Raw genomic sequence first — 20,036 nt, forward strand, 5'->3', positions numbered from 1 at the left:
ATTGTTAGTAAATGATAGAACCAAGGTTCTACAAGACCAAATGATTCAAAGCCATGGTTTTTTTCCCTGTGACTCCATGCATGAAGAGCTGGGTGTGCTGGCTTACACCTGTAATCCCAGCATTTTGGGAGGCCAAGACAGAAGAATCACTTGAGGACAGGAGTTTGAAAAAAAACCCGAAACCCAAAACTTATTTCCTATGATTGTTAGAAGATTAAATGAGATAATGTATGTAATATGTCTGGGCAGTGCTGATAAATAGTAGGTTTTATTAAACATTGGCTTCCTGTCCTCTTGAAGCCCATAGCATGGGTGTTCTTGATTTCTGAGAAGGACCAAGGTGGTTTACCTAAACTTTTTGCTGCCTCCACACACGCTCACACTCACATTCACACACATTCACACTGACATGGAGGTAATGAGAAACAGATTCTTTCTGGGGCTACTCATTTTAACCCAGACCTCTTTGTTATACTTGCCTGTTGGTAAATGCCTCTGATGACGAATGAAAGTACAGTAGAGAAATAATTAGTAGTACTGTGGGCATGCAATCTTTTGGGCATGCAATCTCTCTCTCTTTGTGTGTGTGTGTGTGTGTGTGTGTGTGTGTGTGTGTGTGTTGCTAAGGGCTGGGGTAGGAATATTAACAGGAAAGGAATCATGCCTGCCGTCTTACCAGGGCTCTGCCATCTTGGCAAATTCCCAGAAATCATTCTGACTAGAGTGCTTACTCTTCCCTCCCTGTTTTGTTTTTACCCAGACAGCATATTTTAGAGTCAGGACCACTTTCTTTACTACCTCAGGATTCTCTGTAGGAAAGAAAAAGGGGAAATGGGAAGGGAATAAACATGACCTGTAGACCAATACTGTTTTGTGGATCCTACCTTGAGATACCAGGCTCCTGAGAAATAAATCTAAGCAAGTGAAATGTGAAGCTACATTGCTAAGGGGCTGTGTTCAGGTAAGGGAGAGCAATCCCTCTGTAGTCTTCAGATCCCTGTAACTCCCTTGCGAAGCAATATTAAGATATTACTCAGTTGCTCTTGGTACTTGATGAAGGCTAAAGGGATTTCATGGGCTTAAGGTAAGAGATCTGCTTCTACTCTTGATTCTCCTGGTCCATACATTTCAAGGTAATGACCAAACAAATTTCTTGTCATCAACCTGGGCTCTTGGTTTGTTTCTGATCAAACATCAGATAAGTACCAAGTAAGGAAGAACTTCCACTACTCAAAAAATCCTCAAATTCTCTACCAAATATATAATTTAGATGCCTTCTGACCCATTACAGAACCAATGCTACATATAGAAGGGATAAAAAATGAATAGAATAAGTGAATTCAGGGCCTTGTATTGTTATTATTATTATTTTTTTAGTCAGCCAAATTCAACAGTGGGTAGATGTTATTATTGTATTTTAATGGTATTATATATACATGTTATATAATATATACATACTTAAAATTTTTTATTTCAATAGTTTTTGGAGTACAAGTGGTTTTGGTTATATGAATGAATTATATTGTGGTGAGTTCTGAGATTTTAGTGAACCCATTACCCGAGTAGTATATGTTGTACCGAATATGTAGTTTTTTATCTCACACCCTAGTTTTAAATGGTATGTTTTATCTCTCAAGCTGGTCCCTTAAGTTTAGGAACTATGTCTTCAGCTTCTTTGAATTTTACTTCATGGCATTCCACATAGCAAGTACCTGGTGTCATTTGCTGAGTGATAGAGACAGTCACTCATATGTGACCTGTATAACTGACAAGGAGATACCAACTTGAATGGGGAGCATAAGTTATAAGAAAAAGGCATTTGGAAGCGAAAATTTGGAATCTCTAGACAGCTAAATATTCTCTAGCACTTGATTAAACTGTGAGATTAAGTAAACGGGTCGGGCGCAGTGGTTCACGACTGTAATCTCAGCACTTTGGGAGGCCGAGGCAGGTTGATCACTTTAGGCCAGGAGTTTGAGACCAGCCTGGCCAACACAGCAAAACCCCATCTCTATTAAAAGTACAAAAATTAGCCAGGAGTGGTGGCGGGCGCCTGTAATCCCAGTTACTCAGGAGGCTGAGGCAGGAGAATTGCATGAGCCCCGGAGGCAGAGGTTGCAGTGAGCCGAGATCACGCCATTGCACTCCAGCCTGGGTGACAGAGGCAAAAAAAAAAAAAAAAAAAAAAAGAAAAGAGAGAGAGAGACAATGAGAGAGAGAGACAGAGACAGAGATTAAGTAAACAAGTTCAAATTTAGTGAGAACTTTTATGTCTGATATTGTGAAGCAAGATAAATTCCATGGCTAAAAACATATAAAATGAGAATGTCAGTCACCTGGCTGCTCAGAAAACTTAATCAATATAGAAAAACAAGTACAACCTTAGGAGTTTAAGGGAAAAAATATTTGCCAGACTGACTTGTACACAACAGGATGCACAGTAAGTACTTTTGAATTCAATCCACTTAAATATCAAAGGATCATAAATGTGGATGACTCGTTTTGAGGCAGGATTCCTTTGTTTTAAATCACCCTGAGCCTGGGCATATCTTTTGGGGAGCTGGTTTGACTCTGACCCTTCTTAGCCCTTCTCTTTCCCTTTTGCAATTGGTCAAAGTCAACAGACTTTTTTTTTTTTTTTTTTTTAAATAGATGGAAGCTTGCTCTGTCACCAAAGCTGGAGTGTGGTGGCGTGATCTTGGCTCACTGCAACCTCTGCCTCCTGGGTTCAAGCAATTCTCCTGCCTCAGCCTCCCGAGTAGCTGGGACTACAGGCACATGCCACCAGGTCCAGCTAATTTTTTTTTTTTTTTTTTGTATTTTTAGTAGAGACAGTGTTTCACCATGTTGGCCAGGCTGGTCTTGAACTCCTGACCTCAAGTGATTCACTTGCCTTGGCCTCCCAAAGTGCTGGGATTACAGGCATGAGCCATCACATCTGCTACTTCTTAAAGTAAAGCAATGTCTTTACTATATCCACAGAACATTGCTCTGGTTACTAGGTGTCCCTTCCAAAATCACAAGCTTCTGGGGCGAATTGAGACTTTAATATTTCTGAAAATTCCTTTATCTCCCATCATCTCAGAGAAGGCTTGTTTCACTTTCCTGTTTCATTTTACTGTTGGTTAGTGAAAGCATGAAGAGAGAAATCTTTGGGTTGAATGAAATTTTAAATAGCAAATATTCATTAGCTGAAACATAAGAGTGTTCAGAAATCTTCCTTAGCATAAATTAAAGGTACACGTGTGAATGTAAAAAACTGGAAGGAAATATATGACAATTTTATAGTATTAATAGTTATAGATAGGTAATTTAAAATTTTCTTTGCATGCATGCTTTTTAATATATGACCATTTTCTACAATGACACATATTATTTTGATAAACAGAAAAAAATAATATTATGAGAAGGGGAACTGGAGTCAATAGCCACTCCCCTTCCCCTATCATCATGCTACAGGGCTTAAAGCCCGAGAGACCTAAAGAGCTGTATCTGTGTAAGTGGTATTCAGGTGTGAGTTTGGGCTGGCCAGGTAATCTCTCTGGGACTCAGGTTTCTCACCTGTGAAATGTAGGGATTTGAGTGCAATGGTCGCATCTAGTTCTAAAATGCCTCAATTCTATTATGGGCCTGCCACATCATAGGCTGTTATTATTTCAAAATGCTCTAACTTTGAGTAACAGAAATCTTGAATAATAGTGGCTTAAATCATAAGAACTCTTGCTGTTGAGTAAACAGAATATTTGAAGACAGGTAGTCCAGGACTGGATCAGTTGCTCATTGAGGGTATCCAGGAGCCAGGCCTCTTCAACTGCTGGATTTTGTTCTAGAGATTGCTGCCTCATAGTTACAAGAGAGTTATCACATCTCTCTGTAGGAAAGAAGAGGCAGAGGCTGTTTTCTCCTTTGCATCCAGTAAGGTCCTTCACATCTCGTTTGTCAGAATTGAGCCATGTGACCAACTGAGATAAATCAGTGACAAAGGAAAGGAGATTCCCATCTTGCATTAGGCCAATGATCATTCATACTACACCTCTGAGAGCAAAGAACAGCTGCCCACTGACTGACTCAATTAGGGGTTTATCAGCAGGGAAGGAAAGCTGAGAAAGGACAGCCACAGGGGAGGAAACAAAATATGTCTTCCAGAGCACTTAAATATTTGTGAATGAATGAGTGATGGCCACGTTATGCCTGTTATGACTCCTGAAAACACTTGACTTTATGGGCCCCTTCCTCCATAAAAATATTTAAAAATTATATTTATGAATGCAAGCTGGATTCATTGTTATATAGTCATTATGTTTATTTTTATTTTGAATCAAAAAATTACAATTGGAACATATTTGCAGGCTCCTAAAAGTATTGAGGACCCAGACACTGTGACTACTGTGCCTAGTGGATAATTTGATCTTGCGTCTGTGTTTTCTTTCCAGATGAATTGTAAAAAATTGAGGGCAGGCATGATGTACTAGATTTGTTGTTGCTCTCAAGGCCCCTATTGCAAAAGCATACATCTAAGAGCTGCTTAATCAATACTATTGAGTTGACTTAACATATAACTGATGTCACTGTTTCTTCCTCCAGGGTGAGCCAGGTCCTCCTGGTCCTTATGGTTCTCCAGGAGCTCCTGGAATTGGACAGCAAGGTATTAAGGTAAAGATACTTGTCTTTTTGCCCATTGATGACTATTGAATTTATTGTAGGGCCTGGGGGAGCTGTGATTTGAACTTCATTTGGCCTAAACCCAATAGACACAAGGAGGCTTCCTGAAGTTACTTCATTTTATATGCTTGGACACAGCAATGTGCTTGTCAGGGGCAGTTACCACAAGAGTAATTAATGTATTTTAAAATTTTGTTGGAATGAAAAACTTACTTGTCTCCAAATACCCACCCTTTTACCAAGGTACATGTAGTTCTATTGAGTTTTCATGGACTTTAAACATTTACATGCAAATATGTTATTGGTAAGTGAAACAGCTTAACACATCAGCAATCATGGTTCACATTGAAAAAGCATAAAGGGGCAGAAATCATAAGGGCCACGGCAATGAATAGGTCAATGTTGGCAGAGAGGTTTATAGAGAACTAGAAAGGGAAGGAAGGAACATCCATCCTGTGAGGCTCTACATTATGCAGGATATAAAAAAGCAGAAGTGCCTATTTTGAATGGCTTTTCTAAGTGGTTGTGACAGTAAGATTTTGATGCAGGATTAAAATAGGAAGCAGTACAAAACAGTGTACTTTGAATGTAATTGAATATCTCCATGTATAGCATTTCAACAATAAGCACATTGAGACTCCAGGAAAGGTGGAGTTTATGTTGGCAGAGTTATGGAGAAGTTTTCTGGAAGAGATGAAGTCTGAAAAGAGCTTAAAGGAGAGGTGAAGTAGGATAGAGTGGGGACAAGGAAGGGGTGACATTCCTGGATGGTGGCAAGAGGACAGGGCACAGCACACGAATTGTCAGCTTAGTCAGCTCAGTAACAAAATGCATTGCCACACAGTGTGTCCTGCCAATTCTTACACAGTATTTTGTGAAAGCTGAAAATGCTGAATTACATTTGGACAAGAAGAGATAATAAACATTTTAGGGTAATTTGTTCACTTAAATTCGAGCTATTTCTCTTCGTCTAGAATTTTTTACCTTTATGAATATGCAAATTTTGTCTATTTTGCTATTTATCCTTGTTGAAATTTTGAGATAACTTTGTGCTATGTTTATTCTTTATTTAAAATCTCAAGATTTCATTCTATTATTTCTTTCTCTTAGGGAGAAAGAGGCCAAGAAGGAAGACCGGGAGCTCCAGGACCCATTGGAGTTGGTGAGCCTGGACAGCCAGTAAGTAGCAAAAATTCTAGATGGAATGAAAAGGACAAATATAGTTTTTGCTTGTTCTTTCTGGTTAGAATAAAGAGTCAAATTAATCCACCTTGTATCTACTCTATTTATTTATTTTTTTGGATGGAGTCTTACTCTGTCACCCAGGCTGGAGCACAGTGGTGCGATCTCGGCTCACTGCAACCATCACCTCCCGGGTTCAAGTGATTCTCCTGCTTCAGCCTCTAATTAGCTGGGACTACAAGTGCACGTCACCAGGCCCAGCTAATTTTTTTGTATTTTCAGTAGAGATGGTGTTTTTCTTGTTGGCCAGGCTCATCTCAAACTCCTGAGCTGAGGTGATTCACCCGCCTCAGCCTCCCGACCACCTTGTATCTTTATGAGCAACAAATGAAAATAAATATGAAAGAACCAGATCCAAGTGCTATTTTTCACAACACTTGAAATAGAACTATGTATATATGTATATGTGTAAATATATATGATGTTTACAACCAACTCTCTTTTACTGTAACTTCTTACAAGATTAATCAACTTGAACAATCTTCTTACAAGATTAATCAACTTCTTTCTAGGAAGAAGATCTGGACTCAAGCCTAATGTTTATACTTTATAATGTATTTCTTTGTAACCACAAGAAAAATCACTGAGAATAAAGACTTGGCTCATTATCTAATCCATGAGTATGCTCTAGAGTTAGGATTGATAATGGTAGACAGATAATACCTGTGTTATTCACAACATCTCTTTTATGTAGCTTTGAAGTTTACTGTTGTTGGAGAAGAAAAAATTTCTATTAAAAGACATTTGGAGAGGAAGTAAATAAAATATGATTATTCTGGTATAAGAAGCTTGTTAACTTTTCAAGTAATCATTATTCTCCTAGGGAAAAATAGTAGCTGACTCACTTAGCTACAAATAAAAACAACTGATTGTGGATAGCTGGTCTTTGAAGTTATCTTTTCACTGCATAGTTCCTCACATGTGTATATTCACAGAAACATATACTTCCTTACTGCAGTCTGTGAGTGAAATGGCAACATATTGTTTAGGTTTAGGCTTTTCACTAATGTCTGAATATACTAATTCAAAAAAGAGAGCATCATATGGAAGAAAAATACACTGGATTAATCATCTAGAGATCAGTCATCTAGTTTCAGTTTCCACTAACTAGATAGTACCATTAAAGATAAACCACGAACTTATTTTGTTCTCTGTTTTGGTTTTGTGTTTCTGCTTAACAAACTTCCTCAGGACTTAGTGTCTTAAAACAATAATTTGTTATTTCTTATGATTTTGCAGGTTGACATGAGAGTTCTGTATAACTTGAAGTCAGATGGAGTGCTAAAATGGCTGGAATGTTAAAAATGGCCTCACATGGCTGGCAGTTTGGTGCAGGTTGTTGTCTGGGAGCTTAGCTGGGGTTGTTACCCAGAGACCTCAGTTCTCCTCCACATGGGCAGCTACAGGTGGTTGCTTGGGCTTCCTCACAACATGGCAGCTTAAATCCAAGCAGGAGTGTTCTAATAGGCAGAAACCACTTATCATGTGAGGCTCAGCCTCAGAAATTATACAGCATCATTTCTGTGACATCTAAAATAAGCCTAGGACCAGCTCAGATTTGAGTGGAATAGAAAAAGATTTCACCCCCTTATGAAGAATATCAAAGAACTTGTGGATGTATTAATTTAGCAAAGTCTCAAATTTTAACTTCTTTAAAATTAAAAGATTGGGTTCTCCTTAGGTCTATGATTTTCAGAGCTGGAAGCATTCTGAAAATGTCAAAGAAATAAATCACAATTATTATTATTATTTTAGAGAGTCTTGCTCTGTCGCCTAGGTTGGAGGGCAGAGGCATGATCTCAGCTCACTGCAGCCTCTGCCTCCCAGGTTCATGTGATTCTCCTGCCTCAGCCTCCCAAGTAGCTGGGATTACAGGTGCCTGCCACCACGCCTGGCTAATTTTTGTAGTTTTTGTAGAGACAGGGTTTCACCATGTTGGCCAGGCTGGTCTTGAACTCCTGACCTCAGGTGATCCACCTGCCTCGGCCTCCCAAAGTGATGGGATTACAGGCATGAGCCACTGTGTCCGGCCTAAAAAATTTTTAAATGTAGATTGATGATTGTTTTTTCCAAAGAACTTTGTGCTTTGCTATTATGTATACCTTCCAAACTCAGAACTAAACTTAAGAATGAGTTTCACTTATTCATTGTTGTTCTTAAAATGTTTTTGTTTTTAAATAATGAAATATTTTAATCATACTGGAAAATCTAGAGAATGAGTTGGTAAACCTCCACTAGGTAGATAATTAAACTTAGTACATTTACTACTCTTGCTTTAGATTTTCTTTAAAAAACATAAAACATTATGGATACAGTAAAGTCTCCCTATCTTTTTCAGACAGTAGAAGAGGAAGAAACACTTATCAACTTATTTTATAAGGCCAGTTTTCCCTTGACACCAAAACAAAATACTAAACATACATAAGAGGAAAACTACAGACCAATATCCCTTGTAAATATGATAGACATAAAAATTCTTAACAACATGCTGGCTAAATAGAATTCAATGTATAAAAAGAATTGTACAGCATGACCAAGTGAGGTTTATCCTATGGATGCAAGTCTGGCTTAATAATTGAAAATTACTCAATGGAATATACCATATTAATAGGCTAAAGAAGAAAGATCACATGTGATCACACCAAATGACACAGAAAAGCATTTGACAAAACTCAAAACCCTAATAAATGCTGATAAATCTCTCATACAAACTCAGAAAATTAGAAATAGAGGAAGAACTTCCTCAATTTCTATGAAAAATCTAGAGCTAATATTACGCATAATAGTGAAAGAATGAATGCATCCCTCTAAGATCAGGAACAAGACAAAGATGTCTGTTCTCACCAGTCTTATTCAACACAGTATTGGAAGTTCTAGCCAGCACAGTAAGACAAGAAAAAGAAATATAAGGCATTGGTATAAAAACAATAAATAAAACTGTCCTTATTTGCAGATGATATGATGGCCTCCATAGAAAATCCCAAGAAATCTACACGAAAACCTCCTAGAATTAACAAGTGAGTTCAGCAAGGTCACAGGATACAGTATCAACATACAAAATCAATTTAATTTCTGTATCCTAGCAATGAACACATAGAAACTAAAATTAAAAGCACAACACCATTTTTAATTGCTAAAAAAGAAAAATACTTGGGTAGAAATCTAATAAGACATGTATAGGACTTGTATAAAACTACAAAACACTGATGAAAGAAATCAAAGAATACTTAATAAATTTAGAGACATGTTTATAGATCAGAAGACTCAACAATATAAAGATGTAAATTCTTCCCAAATTGATGTAAAAGTTTAGTGCAAAAGGTTTTGATATCCCAGCAAGATTCTGTTTAGACTTGGACAGGGATATTTTAAAATTAATATGGAAAGACAAAAGAGCTAGAATAGCTTTTAAAAAACTTCAAAAAGAATGCACTTGGAGAAATTATACTAACTTATCTGGTCTTAAGATTTATTATATAGTCACAGTAATGATGACTGTGTGGTATTGGCAAATTATAGAAATACGATCAGTGGAACAGAATAGAGACTCTAGATTCAGACGTACACAAGTGTAGTCAACAGATTGCAAAAACAATCCAATAGTGGAAACATAGTCTTTTCAACAAATGGTGCTGGCGCAACTGGATATCTGTGCTAACACAAAAAATGAACCTCAATTTAAGTCTCGCAACTTATACAAAAAGTAACTCAAAATGGATCATAGATTTAAATATAAAATGTAAAAACTATAAAACTCTTAGAGTAAAACATATGAGAAAATCTTTAGGATCGTGGGCTTGATGAAGATTTCTTAGACATGTCACCAAAAACATGATGCCCCCTAAAAAGTAATTAATTGGACTTCATCAAAGTGGTAAATGTTTGCTCTGTGAAAGACTCTGTTAAGGGTCTAAAGAGACAAGCTGCTGATTGGGAGAAAATATTCACAAACTACAAATTTACAAAGGATTTGTATTGGGAATACTTTTTAAAAAAAATTCTCAAAACTCAATAATAAATCAAAAATCTAATTAGAAATTGGGCAAAATATCAAATATATATACATATCTCAAGCATATATACATGCCCATACACAACTTGGTGTGTATATATCTATATATGTATACATATACTTGTATATATTTTTACATATTTTGTTTCTATTTTGTGGTTACTAAACTTTAATACGTGTTCTTTTTATTAACTTTCATTTTAGGTTCGGGGTACATGTGTATGTTTGTTATATAGGTAAATTGCATGTCACAGCGGTTTGGTGTAGAGATTATTTCATCATTCAAATAATAAGCGTAGTATCTGATAGGCAATTTATCCATCCTCACCCTTTTCTCACCTTCCACCTTCAAGTAGGCCCCAGTGTCTGTTGTTCCCTTCTTTGTGTCCTTGTGTTCTCAATATTTAGCTTCCACTTATAGGTTAGAACTTGCAGTGTTTGGATTTCTGTTTCCGAGTTAGTTTGCCTAGGATAATGGCTTCTAGCTCCATCCATGTTTCTGCAAAGGACATGATCTCATTCTTTCTTATGGTTGTGCAATATTTCATAGTGTGTATGTACCACATTTTCTTTATCCAGTCTACTCTTGATGGGCATTTAGGTTGATTCCTAACATATTTCCTTGACTAACAACTTTGAAATGTCATGAATATTGCTACCCGCTCCTGAAAAATATACTGACCATATGAGACTTTTACTTCAATCATTTCTTCCACTTTCAGAGTATTATTCCTATTGCCTGAGTTCTACCTTATTTTCATCCTACCAAAATTATTTATTATTATTTTTGAACTGTTTAAAGTTAGTGTTTGTATAATTTTACCCATATATTTACCCATTTCTTAGATGACATAGCTTCCTAAATTTCTCTTTTCTTCTTGGCTGATTTCTTTATTTTTTCAATAAATACTTTTTTTTCAGAAGATGTTTTCAGTAAAAGTATGTTAGCACTAAACTCTTTCAGCCTTTGGTTGAAATGCCATTGTTTAGTTTGCTTTGTAAGAATAATTTAGCTGGTGCAGTCTGGATTGTGTACTAATTCCATTGTCTGCTGGCAACTATGGTTTCTGTTTCCATGTTTTTAGTCTGTTTATAATTTCTTGTAGTAATTCATTTTTGCTTTAGGCTGCTTTTGCAATATTTTTTTTTATTCTTTAGATTTCCTGTAGAGGAATTATGATGCACATAAGTGTAAATATATTTTCACATATATTTTTTCAGATTTACTGTTTCATGAATCTGAGGACTCCATACTTTAAAAAAGTTCTTAGTTATTATTTCTTCAAATATTGTCTTTCCCCATTCTATTTATCAAGAAATCCTTCTAGACATTTGGTTGCAATTGGATAGTTTTCTCAAATCTAATTTATAATCCACAAATTTATCTTCATCAGGTTATAAAATGTTCTTAACTCATTCACTGTAAGTTAATAAGTATTTTAAAAATTCTTAAAGTTATTTTTAAAAATCTGCCTTTTATTAACTATATTTATTATCTTTTTACTATACTGTTCTTGTATTTTCCACTATTTCCTTAAGACCATTAAGTATTTAAAGTACTGGCTGGGTGTGGTGGCTCACACCTGTAATCCCAGCACTTTGGGAGGCCAAAGCGGGTGGATCATGAGGTCAGGAGATTGGGACCATCCTAGCTAACAGAGTGAAACCCCATCTCTACTAAAAATACAAAAAAATAGCCAGGTATGGTGGCAGGCACCTGTAGTCCCAGCTACTCGGGAGGCTGAGGCAGGAGAATGGCGTGAACCCGGGAGGCAGAGCTTGCATTGAGTCGAGATGGTGCCACTGCACTCCTGGGCAACAGAGCGAGACTCCATCTCAAAAAAAAAAAAAGTATTTAAAGTACTTCTTTTTTGTCTCTATTATTTTATTCTATTATTTGACATTCTTGAGGAGGTTTACATTGTATTAGTTTACTTTAATTCATTGTGAGTTATTTTCTTTTATGTTTTGTACTTTGCCATCTGAATTATTTTCAGCTGGGCTTTAATTGTGGATCCTAAGTTTTCTTAGGATTTGAGAGGAGTTTGTGTTCGTATCTCTTATGTACTCCAGGGATCTCCTTGATGCTAATGTCTTGACTAAGGTGTTCATGAACTACTTAGATAATGTCAATTGAAATCATAAACTCACACACAGCACAGGACCAGCATAGAAATATTTAGTTATTATGAGTCGAAGTCAAGCAGACAAGATTCTTGTCATTCATATCGTTTTGTTGATGGGATGGCTTTTTTCTACTTTGTTCTTTCATTGAATATATACAGATGCTCTTTGACGTACAATGGAGTTACATCCTACTATACCTATCATAAATCAAAAATACTGTAAGTTGGAAATGCATTTAGTGTTGGTAACACTGAAGATGGTTCCCAACTTACAATGGTTTGATTTATATATATATGTTTTACTTTATGAGGATGCAAACACAATGTATTCAGTAGAAACCATGAGCCCATTGTAAGTCATAAGGAGATCCTTGATTTACCATGGGGTTACATGCTGACCAAACCATTGTAAAATCCAAAAATCTTAAGTCGAACCATCCCATGTTAAGTTGGAAACTGTCTCTATAAGTTTGTGGGAATCTCAATTTCTCAGTTATAATTCTGTCTTCATTTTCCATTGCATGAGCCAAAGTCTTTGCTACTGTTTCTTCCTTTAAATCTCCTAGTCTTCCTACCACACAAACACACTTTTCTATTCAGGACATCTGTTGCACCAGCTTAGATGCTTACCTAAGATACTTTACTTATATGCTAGAGTTTTCGAGTTTTGATTCTCTCTTTTTGAACCCTGTAATTTCTCTTATCTTCTTTGGAGTCTTCCATGCCTTTAAAATTCATCTTAAAAAATGTATATTACCTGTCTTTCTGTTTGTAGCTGAGAATTTTTAACAATATTACCAGAACATGAAATGCTTGCTTGCTTGCTTTCCAAGTCATAATTACACAGAGTTATACTTAATTGGGAACTAAAATCATAACACAGATGGGAAAGATCCTAAATAATGTATCAAAACGTTGCCTCAAAATGTCATTATAAAAAAATCAACAATGTGAATTTTTTTTTTTTTTTTTTTTTTTTTTTTTTTTTTTTGTGAGACAGAGTCTTACTCTTGTCCCCCAGGCTGGAGTGCAACTGGGCAATCTCGACTCACTGCAACCTCCACCTCCTGGCTTCAAGCGATTCTCCTGCCTCAGCCTCCCAAGTAGCTGGGACTACAGGCTCCAGCCACCACACCTGGCTAATTTTTGTATTTTTAATGGAGATGGGGTTTTCCATGTTGGCCAGGCTGATCTCGAACTCCTGACCTCAGGTAATCCACCCACCTCAGCCTCCTGAAGTGCTGGGATTACAGGCGCGAGCCACCATACTCAGCCAACAATGTGAATTTTTGAATTATTTAGAAGTAACACAAACACTTATCTTAGGACTGACAAAGGTTCTACTGAAAGTCCTTTACTTCTGTGTCTTTGCCTGAATTATTTCAAGTGTTTCATATTTACTACTCTCTTTTCACTACCACACTAATATAAATCTGTTGATAGATTGAATTAATATTCTAGCTCCGAGACCTACTTTTGAACTGTCATCTGTCATCTTTATGTGATTACCACTAGTGTTGTGCTGGTCTGGTAGACGTAACTGATCCATAAAAATTAAATTGGTTAAGACTGTCAGAGTGATCTGTTTGTTTTTTATGCAAGGTTATTCAGAGCACTGTAAATAAAAAAATAACCCCTGAAAGAGAACTGTAATTACTTTGAGATTAAAAAATAAAGTACATGGCAATGTTTGAAGATAATGGACAGTTACTATTATTATTGGCATATTTATTTCTAATGCTCGCAACGCATATTGAAAGCATTTTTATTTATTATTAACACTATTGAGATTACTATGGAAAGTAATAAGATGAACATAATGAACAATCATATTTTATCCCGTTGTTAATGTCTGAAATAAAGCATTTCACTGATCAGCCTGTGTTAACGGATAATTAGATTCCTTCATTATTTATTTTTTATTAGAGGTGTTCGTTAGAAGCCAAGTAAGTATGTCATAGTTGTAATTGGTTCTCATGGCCTTAGAAAGGACACTGAGTTTTTTTAATAGAATGATTTCTGTCTTTTAAAAATAATCTTTTCGTACTATCTTAATAAATTAAACTATAGCTCATTTAACCCAAGTACCTTCTACTTCTCTTCTCTGGTTAATGATCATCTTTCATTCTGAGTGTTTAACTGGAAGACTTGAGAATATACTGATGGTGTGGAATATTGCTCTGATGGTTTATAGAAATTACACTTTGGATCGCTGCTTTTTTCCCCTAAATGGTTGTCCATGAGCATTAACTCTCTGTTCTCAGCAGCTTTGAATACTTGACTCCTTAAAGCTTCCAATATTTTCACCTCCACCTTAGCTAACGTACTCTAGAAGTACAGAGAATGAAGGAAGATTCAGTGTTTAATGTGTGCAGCATGCTTTTTACATATTGTTTAATTTAAATAACTCACTCTGGGAATGCCTTTATTTGTAAAAAATTCCATGAAAGGATGTTCTTAGCAATTAAAAGTAAAATAATTTGGATAATAATAGCAGATATTTATTGAGTGCTTAATCTGTAAAAGATTTAAATCTCTCTGACTTAATCCTTACATGAACACTTGTGGTTGAGGTAGATACTATTATTATCAACATTTTGAGGAGGATGCTGTGCTTCGCAGAGATTGACTTACTTGTTTAAGGTGAAACTGCTAATATGTAGCAGAGCTGGGACTTGAACCTCAGTCCAAATGACACCAAAATCTGCTTTTAACTATTATGCAATACTGTCAGTTCCATGAGACAGGGAGCAGTTTTGTCTGCTATCCCTAGAACCTAGCAAAGTGCCTTTTACCTACTAGGAGTTTGGTATATCTTTGTTGGATGAATGAAAAAAGTTGAGTGAACTGGAAAAATACTTCCTTACATTTTTAATGTAAGTTGTGTTTTTTTTTAATTTGTCATATTATTAGGGAAAAAATAATTTGTCAATGTTTTCTTTGTTAAAGTATGTGTTTTCTTTGTTAAAGTATGTGATGTTGCCTTGGCACTTTTGGTTTAGTTTGCAATCTATTAATAATTTGGCTTAGTTTGTAATCTGTTAATAATTTTCATGCTCCTATTTATTTTTCTACTAGGTAATTGCTCTGCCAGTAGAGTAAACTGTCATGGATATTCGTGCTTTCATTAAGATCTTGGAAGTGTTAAAAGCTAGGTTTCTGTTAAGTGCTGCAATTTAAATTGAGTAAGATGTTAGCTTTTCCTTTTAATTAAAGTCTTTACTAAATCAGTATGTATAAATACTAAAGAAGATTGTCTTGCAAAATGTAAAACATTAGAGAAGGACAAAAAAATTAAACACTGGCAAACAGATCTTTTTCTTACGAATCTGTAACTGTGATCAGTCGCTGATGAGTATAATGCTGCATCCTTGTTCTGCTACTGGGCTTTAGCAGAAAGCATGTCTTAAATCACCCTGGATTACTGTATCTCCAGCCCAAAGATCATTCAGTGGCTGTAGTGTGCTGGTTTAGGAACTTGTGGGAAAGTTGGCAGACTTTGTTCCATCATGGGTTGATTTCTCTGGCGAGTGAAACCTAATTATCGTTTAGATTCATCAGAGAAAAAGCTTCAGTTTTTTCTTCTAAGATTCTTGTTATAAGTTCCTTTACTACTTTTTTACCTTCTGGCCAAGAAGAAAAGGAGAGAAAAATTATCGTCTTTAAAAATTCCTGATTTAAATGAAAACCTCACTATTACTCTTTTATTTTTCCATTAGTACATTTTCTGCAAGTCCATTCCAAAGCCTGAGACTGTGTTTCTCTTAACTCATGTGAGAAGTCATCTTTCCTAGTGGCTTTCTGAGCAATAGTTACATGAACTTCTTAATTTGAATCATTGCAATTGAAAATCATGTTTCCCCTTAATGATCTTATCAAGATTTCAATTTGCATATGAAACTGCCTGTGGGTTCAACCAGTTCCTGAAATAATTCAAGTTTTAATCCAAATTTATCAGTACAGAAATTAAAACACATGTAAACAGCACTTAATGCTTTCAAACAGCTGTGTGATGATTTCTTCACAGCGCTCCCCCGATAATTAAATTATTAAATCACTCTGCATCCTTCTCTGGGCCACACTGTTCTAGATTTTTAGCATTTCCTCAGATAATTTATTTCTTAATTCTTATTTCAAAGCACCATTTAATTTCCATTTTCTTCTACTTTGAGAACACTGGAATAGAACATTTTATGCCAATCAAATGGAACGAGTATTTAATACAATGGGAATATTATTCTTCATAGCTCAACAATTCTACTGATCAGTATGGAGATTACTAGAAGGATTCTCAGTAAAAATTTAAATAGAGCTACAGTCATTAGCCATTTCTTGGTATTCATGGGAGATTGGTTTCAGGACCTCTGTAGATATCAAAGTCCACAGATGTTCAAGTCCCTTGTATAAAACGGCATAGTATTTGCAAATAAACTATGCACGTCTGGTATACTTTGAATCATCTCTAGATTGCTTATAATACCTAATACAACATAAATGCTGTGTAAATAGTTATTATACTGTAGTATTTAGGAACTAATAAAGTAGAAAAAGCCTGTACATGTTTAGTACAGATCCAACTATCCATTTTTTCTTCTTTTGCATGTGAACTGAAATATAACCATTCTCTTTCTTCCTCTTTCCTCCCTTTCATCACTCCTCCTTCCATTTTCTCTCTCCTCCTGCTCCTCATTTTCTCCTATCCTAACCAGGGTCCCCGTGGTCCTGAGGGAGTACCAGGAGAGAGGGGCTTACCCGGAGAAGGATTTCCAGGACCAAAGGTAACAATACCTTCAGTACCAGGAAAAGGTGCTTTGTCTTGCATGCTCATGAATAACAAATTTTAAAAATGTGTCCTAGCCAATTTTTAGAAGTTAAGTATTTTTCTGACCATCTTTATTCTATTAAATGAAGGAATATGTAATTTTCCCTGTAATGTGAAAGTACAGTAAAATTTGGAACTACAAATAAGTAATTGAAAGACTTCTACTTCATGTAATTACTACACATGAAATTAGAAAAATCTCTTAAAGTAGTTTGCAGTCATTAAAGCCACAGTGATAAATAACATCCTTATGCCCAGAAGTTAAATCATTATGTGTAGCTATGGCAATGCTTTGCTCACAGCTTTGTTTGTGAAACACAGATAAGAAACCAATCTGTAATAGTACTGCCATCAATATAATAAGAAAGAAGATTTTACCACAGGAACAAAATGTTACAAAAGACCTCCTTTTTACCTGGCCATTGAGAATTTCCTATCATTTCTCGTATATAATTCTTGAGCTCAAGTTGTTCTGTACCAAGGGTTGGCAAACTTTTTCTGTAAAGGGGCAGATAGCAAATATTTTAGGCTTTGTGAGCCATATGGTATCTGCTGTAACTGCTTAACTCTGCTGTTGTAGCTTGAAAGCAGCCATAAACAGTGTATAAATGAATGAATGTGACTGTTCCAATAAAACTATATTTATAATAAAAAAAACAGGCAGTGGGCTGAATTTGGCTTGTGGGCTGTAGTTTGCTGTCCTCTGCTATAGGCAGTTTGTATATAATCTTTGGCACATTTGCTGAAGGCCACGTTAAAAAGGGTTTTCCAAAATACTTTGAGCAGCATCGACAATGTTTCAGAGTATGTAAAGATACATTTTGGAGTCCTTCTTCCTTTATTTCCAAAGTCTTCCCTCAAAACACACACATGCATATACACACATACTGCCCAGAGAAGTACATGCAGCTTTCTAAGTGGCTGAGACCCTCCACATCAGTCATTCCATCAGGTTACTAAGATATGACCTTCTCAGTATGGCCTCATGCTCTAAAAGTGCATTTCATTCTCAGCTTCTTCCACCATGATCAATATTCAATTACCTATGAGAATCCTAAATCTCTACCAGAGGGAAAACAATTAGATAAAAACAAATAATTCATCCTCAGTTTGAGTGACAAAGATGCCCTTGTTAACAAACACATTTTAATTTGCCATGATAATGGAAATAATATGTTGGATAAAGGGATATTACTAACACCTCTGACTAATCACAGTATCACTATCAGAAGACAGGTCAGCGACTTGGCATGACATCACAGAAAATTTTATAATACACAGTTTGAAATTTTTTTGGCACTTAGTAAATTTCTATTTCTATTTATGTGTAGCCCAAATAATCTGAAAAATTCAAATAGAATTATTTCTCTTTAAAATCTGTGTTTTTTAAAGAGAAAGAAATAAATGGGAAATGAATATGTGAAACATTAAGAAGAGTATTCCAGGGTATTTCATAACGACAGGTTCAACATACTTTTATATCATATAAAGTATCATCATACGTTAGTGATACTCTTGTATGTAATAGCTCATGGGCGCTGACCTCTATCTCATCAAAGAAAGAACACATCATGTTCTGTGCTGTTATAGGGTCAAGTATATGCAGTTATATTCTGTGGTAATGATCAGAAGAACCCATTAGTCAGAATATTTCATTCCTCAACCAGTCAGACCAATGGGTGTTCTCTGTATGTGCTATTTGGGGCTAATTTGTAAATGTTCTTTGATTTTACTCTTGGTTCTAATAAATTTATTAAATGAATGCTACTTCTGATTGATTATATGGTTTATTTTTCATAAAAATGCATGAAGTATTATGACAATATAAATTATATTAAGGACAGAGTTGTTCACTTAGGTCATGTAACTATAGAAGCATATCCAAGAAGATTTTCCATGAATTCTTTTAAACATAAATTTTCAATGAATGTTTATAAACACAGACAAAAAAACTTAGTGATCTAATCCTAGCAAGTATTCGTTCACATATTAGTATGAGAGAGAAATTTTCCTTTTGTGATGGACCCAGTTTCAGCAATATTAAGGAAAAGGAGGCTTGATCCAGCTAGTTACACTACGTGATTGATTAGGTGCTCCATTTCCAGAATATTTTTGTTTAAAGTGGGAACTGAGCTCTTTTCTAACTTCAGGGATGCTACATATGTGTTTTGCTTGGATAGCTTCCTTCTTGTTTAAGTGTTATGACTAATGTATTTTTTGCAAGTTGCAAATCTCAGAGTCAATTAGAATTACCTGTTTGTAGTAAACAATGACTATGGATGCTTGATTTAAAAAATAATTTTGAAGCACAATTCATAGTATTTGTAATGTAAACTCTTTTAAAATTCGGATTTTGGTTGGTGCATTGATATCCTTCCCTTGTACTTTCAGGGTGAAAAAGGTTCTGAAGGACCAACTGGCCCACAGGGATTACAAGGCCTGTCAATCAAAGGGGACAAGGTACCGTATAATAGGGTATACACTAGAAACAATGCCAATAAAATTGTCATCGTTTTTTATGTATGTACATTTCTGAACTATATACATGACAACCATGCCACACAGGTATCTGGTTAATTATAAATCTAGTATGTTCTTTTTTTAAAATTAATTTTTTTTTATTTCCATAGGTTATTTAGGAACAGGTGGTGTTGGTTACATAAGTTCTTTAGTGGTGATTTGTGAGATTTTGGTGTGCCCATCACCCAAGCAGTATATAGTGAACCCAATTTGTGGTCTTTTATCCCTCACCCTCTTCCCATGCTTTTGCCTGAGACCCCAAAGTCCATTGTGTCTTTTTTATGCCTTTGCATCCTCATAGCCTAGCTTCCACATATGAGTGAGAACATACGATGTTTGGTTTTCTATTTCTGAGTTACTGCACTTAGAATAATAGTCTCCAATCTCATTCAGGTCACTGCGAATGCTATTGATTTATTCCTTTTTATGGCTGAGTAGTATTCCATCATATATGTGTATATACACACACACACACTATAATATATGTATCATAGTTTCTTTATCCACTCATTGATTGATGGGCATTTGGGTTGATTCTATGTTTTTGCAATTGCAAATTGTGCTGCTATAAACATGTATGTGCAAGTACCTTTTTCGTATAAGACTTCTTTTCCTCTGGATAGATATCCAGTAGTGGGAATGCTGGATCCAA

General features: G+C 35.7%; 1 protein-coding gene across 1 annotated transcript in view; it reads left to right on the plus strand.

The window, feature by feature from the left end:
* Window positions 1-20,036, plus strand: part of COL28A1 (collagen type XXVIII alpha 1 chain) — a 180,099-nt gene that overhangs the window by 40,923 nt on the left and 119,140 nt on the right. The window contains exons 12-15 of the mRNA XM_005550132.4: window positions 4,585-4,653; window positions 5,773-5,841; window positions 16,752-16,820; window positions 19,256-19,324. Coding sequence (XP_005550189.2) covers window positions 4,585-4,653; window positions 5,773-5,841; window positions 16,752-16,820; window positions 19,256-19,324 — 276 coding nt within the window. The remainder of the gene's footprint in view (window positions 1-4,584; window positions 4,654-5,772; window positions 5,842-16,751; window positions 16,821-19,255; window positions 19,325-20,036) is intronic.

The sequence above is a fragment of the Macaca fascicularis genome, chromosome 3, assembly GCF_037993035.2.
Source record: "Macaca fascicularis isolate 582-1 chromosome 3, T2T-MFA8v1.1".
In the NCBI taxonomy this organism is placed as follows: Eukaryota; Metazoa; Chordata; class Mammalia; order Primates; family Cercopithecidae; genus Macaca; species Macaca fascicularis.